This window comes from Sceloporus occidentalis, unplaced genomic scaffold (genome assembly GCF_023333645.1).
Source record: "Sceloporus occidentalis isolate IW3139 unplaced genomic scaffold, rSceOcc1.0.p SCAF_165, whole genome shotgun sequence".
NCBI classification, from domain to species: domain Eukaryota; kingdom Metazoa; phylum Chordata; class Lepidosauria; order Squamata; family Phrynosomatidae; genus Sceloporus; species Sceloporus occidentalis.
The window spans coordinates 567,541-573,540 of record NW_028317145.1 but is presented as its reverse complement, the minus strand read 5'-3'; the positions used below and the strand labels follow the sequence as shown (position 1 = coordinate 573,540).

General features: G+C 39.3%; 1 protein-coding gene across 1 annotated transcript in view; it reads left to right on the top strand.

Annotated features, from left to right (window-relative positions):
* Positions 1 to 2,476: 2,476 nt before the first annotated feature.
* LOC149279454 (ninein-like) overlaps positions 2,477 to 6,000 on the top strand; it is a 43,601-nt gene continuing 40,077 nt past the window's right edge. Inside the window, exon 1 of the mRNA XM_089501163.1 lies at positions 2,477 to 2,650. Coding sequence (XP_089357289.1) covers positions 2,477 to 2,650 — 174 coding nt within the window. The remainder of the gene's footprint in view (positions 2,651 to 6,000) is intronic.

Sequence of the window (6,000 nt, the reverse complement as noted above, 5' to 3'; positions counted from 1 at the left end):
TGTGTGAGCAGCATTAGGGAAAGGCTCCAGACTAGGTAAAGGTTATGGAGCTGTGATGATAGTGTGACCGCGTAAATGTGCATGTGTGTATTTGTAATTATGGGTCCAGCTCCACACCAATGAAGTTGGACAACACTAGTTTGAAGCATAAAAAAGATAACATTGAATATTTGTTTTGATTCTTCTGTGCCTATAAATCGGTCCCGCTATTGGTTAATGGTGGAGCAGCTTCAAAGAGTTCTTTAAAATAACACCAAATCTCTATCAAGAGAAAGTTTGCCTGACTGTAAAAAAAGCGTTTTTATTAAAATCTCCTTTATTGACTTAATATTCCGACTACCCTAACTATATGAAGATGTATAAATGATGTCTGAAGCTCTGTGAAAAATGGTAGCCAGCATGAATTTGTTTCCCTCTCCTAACAAGCTCATGGCTCTGACTGATTGGGCAATTATTTGTATGATGGGGGAAAAAAAACAAATTTTTGTCATTGCTGGGAAATGTGTTTTATGGATGAATGCTCCTGTGTAAGCGACATTTCTGCTTTGTATTATAATGCCGGTAAAATGCCACCAGATCTAACAATCTAAACCATAGAAGCTTAAGAATATTTTGCTGCAAGAAAAATGAATATGAACAGCAGGGGACTTGGTGATTGCATTTTATTGTGCGCTGCATATAATAGCGTGCATAATATAATTGGGTATTGGCTATTTGTCAGTCTGTGCATAATATAAATGGCCCGTGTACAGATATTCTCTGCTGTAGTTAAAGGGACATTCAAGCCATCATATTCACTTAAATGCATATGATAGATGAGAAGTTTCTATAAATTTTCATGGTGTCCCCTTGAAATATCTCCAGAACCCCCCATATCCATATGCCCTTTTCCCCACCCCAGTTATTTGCCGCGATATACTTACTGCCAGTCGGTTCCAGTGCTGGAACGGTGAGCGTTCTGGGATGAGGAGCTGCGTCAAGCAGCCACTCATTGGTGAAAACATAGGGCCATGGGGGGGGGGCGTTCTGCTGGTGGAATTTGTGGAGCTGCAGCTTCTACATAAGTTAACTACTTTTATTGTATTTTTTGGGTCTAACAAGGTACATTCATGTGTGTTCATTGTTCAGGGGCTCCCCAGGGACACTGAAATGTGCCCCTTTAGGTTTTTCTTTTTTATCTCGCCCTCTTATTATATACTGTTAAGCATGCTTGGGTTTTAAAAGGTGTATAGTACCTACTGTAGAAAATCCCAATGGGGTCTACCCCCTAAAGGGAAAGCCTTTATTTGATGTGACGTGGTTTTACTTTACATTACGAAGGGCCGACATTACTGAGCTTCTGCTGAAGGGAGAGCCTGGCTGGCCCTGTATACTGCAGGGTTGAAACCACAACTCTCCAGCAAACTCCAATTGTCCCCGATGTTTTGGGAAATATCTTTATATATATATATATATATATATATATATATATATATATAATGCCCAAAATTAACAATTGCACACCAATCACCACCTTTTTAGCCCGGTGCCAAGTAGCTGCAACAGCAAATCATAAAACATCCAAAAATAGTTACCGGCACTCCAGGGACTTCTTTAAATAATCACTCCAGAAACTGCAGTTTTCTAATCAACGTTTCAGTCTATTTATTAGACTTTCATCAGGACATATATATAGTTACAATATGTGAGTGTTTGTGTCTTGTAAATTGTAGCTAATGAGGTCCTGAGGAAATTTGTTTAGCATTGTAGCTGTTGGTTTACCACGAGAAGACATATGGATCTAACTTGCTATGAAGAAGTTGCACAAAATCGCAAGCTCCAAACCTATGACTATGACCTATGACCCTATTGCCTATGTAATTGCATTCGTTTCCTGAATTAAAACTAGCCTTACGGCTCCCCTTAGTCATACATTGTTTGCTATCCAAACGATAATTTAAAGGGGACACTCAGCTATTGTATGCATTACAGTACAAATGATGGGTGGTATGGCCCTTTAATTGATTGTCATTGTTTGTAAATGTGATTTCATGTTGCTTGGCTCTTTATGCCAAATTCCATATAGATACATACATTTTTGTCAAAATAAATAAATATAAAGAATAATAAATGCCCATGGGTGTAATCCCAAATAATTATGATAGCTCAGGCTGCGCACTATAGCAACGACAAATTATACGGTACACATGTTATGTGTAGCATGTAATATGGTGCTGTTTGTTCTGCTCGTATTATTAAAAGGATCATTTTATGTTTTTGGTTTCCTTTTCTGCTTTTCCTCGGTTCTCATCTTTTCCTATAGTCCACCGGCGTCATTTTTCCTGCATAAATCAATGACTTGTACAAAGTATTTTTTGCTGCTTTTTTAAAGTCAAAACATTATATCTACATGTAAACCGCAGTCTGTATCTGTATAGAGAACGTTTCTCGTCCTGATTGTACTGTTTTGTTTCAGAGGAGTGCGGTCGGCTATGGGATGGAGCAAGATCAGTATGAAGCCCAACTCAAGGAGCTCTTTGACAGCTTTGATTCCACGGGCACTGGGTCTCTGGGACAGGAAGAGCTGACGGACCTCTGTCATACGCTCCAGCTGGAGGAAGTGGCTACTTTTCTACAACAAGCACTCTTTCAAGACAACCCCCTTGGCCGAGTAAGAAATCAGACCTCATGATCCTAATCAGTAGTGACATTAGTGGGGGAAGGGAAATCCGACACACACTGGAGAGCGGGGTCATAACTCTTTTTCTGCTCCATATCAGTGATTTGGTTATTCCTGTATTTTTGTTTCTTTTGGCAATATTGTTGTAATTGTTAAAGAAACAAATGGGGCGGAAAAAGTCTGGCCACAGATTTGTAAAGTGCTTTGCTGTAATACTGTTTGTCCATTTCCTTCCCTTTAACCCTTTTGAGTGCCAGGGGCTGGAGCACGTTTTTCCTCTTGTGACCCCAAGCTAATTTTCATAGTCCCGCTGTGGTTGTCGTTAGATGTAAACCAGATAAACAGCTTTAAATAGGAAACGTTATATAGGTTGGTGCCATGTTTAAACGGTACCACTTTTTAACCCGCTCACGTTTTGTATTGTTTGTGTGTGTTTATGTATGCATAATATAATATATGCATACTGCACAGCTAACTGAATAGTGTATGCAATTAATAGGGTTATCCTGGGGAAAATTGTACAAAAACATTTTAGTAACAAAAAAACTATGGTAAGACTATCTGTTAAAAGGAACATTCCAAAAACATATTTTAAAACTACCCTTTTCCTTTAGCTTTCTGGATAAAAGAACATTTGATGTGGGATGAGCGAGTACCCAGTCATCCTTAGCGGATATTAGTCATTGTACTGTTAACCATTAAACTGCACTACACGTATTGTTTGTTATTGTTTGTGTTATCGTGTGTGTTTATAAATTGTTCTAATTAATGTAACAGCGCTGCGGAATCGGCCGGCGCTTTATAAATAAATGTAATGTGTGCTTCTTGTAAAGAAAATTATAAGTAAAAGTTGTATATAAAAAGTAGATCTAACATTGCCCTATGTGTTTATTGAGGTGGTTTGTAAAATAAGCGTTTTGACCTAGGCTCGCTTTTCATATAGAACATCCCCAATAAACATTACATGTAAAGTGTGCTTGACCGCTTTGGCCCAGATGCTCCAGAAGGAACAATCCAACACCTTCACCCACCCACCCTAAAATAAAGAATCATGAATCCCTGGTGTAGGTAAGGGCATTGGCCACAGCTTTCTTAACAGTCCCCCATAATAACAGTAACGTAACCAATAACAACCTGCCTGCAGCTAGGCCAAACCACCTGACATCAAGAGTTCTGGCCCAGCGGGCAGCTGATGGCACCCAACTCCCCAAGCCCGTTCAGACGCAGCCTCCAGATACCATCGCTTCCATGCTGGCCAAAAGGGGGGTAATATTCCACGCTGTGACTAGATCGGAACTGGCCCAGCAGTCATATTCCCCCTTTCCTTATATTCCAGGGGGCCCTTTATACTAGTAGTTTTTTATACTATGTTTTTTTCTTTTTTATTGTTATAAGGATATTTGTACATAAAACAAAGTAAGAATTATGCGAATACCATTAAAAAAAAAAGCAAAACGCCTATCTAAGGCATAAATATTGGGGATTGCGTCGCACTATAAGGCCATATATCATTTCGCCCGCCACTGCGTCAAAGTACCCCAAGCTTGTCGAGTCCTGTCTAATGAATCCGTGACACTCCCTGCATTTTAACCCAAAAGAGACTCTCAAGCAATTGAGCGCCTTCTCTGGGCACCATTAATGAGGCTCCTGTGTGGCAGGAGGGGCTGCTCAACCCTGAGCATATTTATATTCATGCCATAAAGCCCTTGCTAAAAAGTTGATGATTACATTTTCTCTAAACGTAGACTCGGAAGTCATGGTTTTGGTTGCACGCTTTACCTTGTTGTTGATTAACTCATGACATCATTAATCCATGACTACAAACTGAAGTAGGGAGATTGTTGCTAGATGTGTCACCATGACAGCGCTGAAGGGGACAAAATAGCATGAGCAACAGATTTGAAAGCAATACATGCATTAGAAAGTTGCTTTATGTGTGTAACATGGGAGAAACCTTACCTTAACGTTCTTCACCTCAACATATTCCTCCCTGTTATGCTATATCCGGGGTGTGATGACGGGGAGGTCCTGGTATTTTAAGGCCAAGGGCCATCTGAATAGTGCGGTCCATGACTGAATATGCGAGGCTGCAATTTATGTTTTTATGTTCATATCCAGCATCTGGCCACACGCTGCAGCACCTGGTTTGCGGCTTGGGCTGCGGATCAGGTAAGTGTGTTTTGCTGACCGGGTATTTGCCCGTGTGCCAGAATTACTCCTTCGGTAAATTGCTGATTGCTTCAGGAAGCATTGGTTAACCGGGATGAACAAAGAGAGTTCTTAAGGACAGAAAATATATTATAAGTAGATTTGTCTCCCATAGAAAAGTCCCATATTTTAACTGTAGCTTAAATTGGACAAAGAAAAGCAAGGGAAAAAAAATACAAAGAAGGAGATATAGGAAATCCCATTAAATTATTTGTTATGTTAATGGTGGTTTTGTGACAATTCCCCTTTCACAAATGAGTTCAGAAAGCTCCTTGAGTCATTCCTTTTCCATTTCCTTCTGATATTTGTACTTATGCTCAAAAAAAAAAAAAAATAAGCTGACTCCTCGTTTTAGCCGCTTGATTCTCCATTGTCGACCTCCTTGATTTAACTGTGTGTCTCACATTAAACGGTCCTAATAAGATATACACACAAACATGTCTCTCGTGTTGTTAATACTGCTTAATTTCCAGTTAAAATGCTATTGCGCTCTGCACAATTGCATCCTGCATTAAGTAAATTACATTGCATGGCTAATTTATGGAAGCGTCCCTCTTATCGGGCCTTTGCCATGTAGTATAATCCCTCTGGGTTGTATGTGATGTAGTCACGGTAAAATTGCTTCATGATTCTAGCGCTTGCACCATCTGTCTGACATGCAGCTGTTTGCCACTACAAAGGAATACAGATTATCAGAGAATAATGACCCCACAATCCGCCATTGTTTGTCTCTTTATTTCCAGCGGTCTTTAGATGTACCTTCTAAATCCAAAACCCAGACTTTAAAAAAGAGTTTTTAGATATTAATTTCAGTGATAAATGCTTTCATTTTTAAAATGTTATTTTAATTCTCGCTTTGTGAATGAGGGTCGACCATGCAAAATTTTCTCAATTCCTTGACTGCAACCAAAATTGAAGTTGAATGTTAACAGTTTCAATTTTTTTCTCATAGCATATTTGGTTTGATTATTTGGTCTTTTGTGTTTTTTGTTTAGATTTTTTTAAATCCACACATTTAGTCAGACATTAAAATGCAAGGTTTTAATTTGTTTTAAAAAGGAAATATTATCCCCACTCAAACCAGGACTGCCTGACTCCTAGAAATGATGCTTAAAGGGACGGTCTAATGCCCA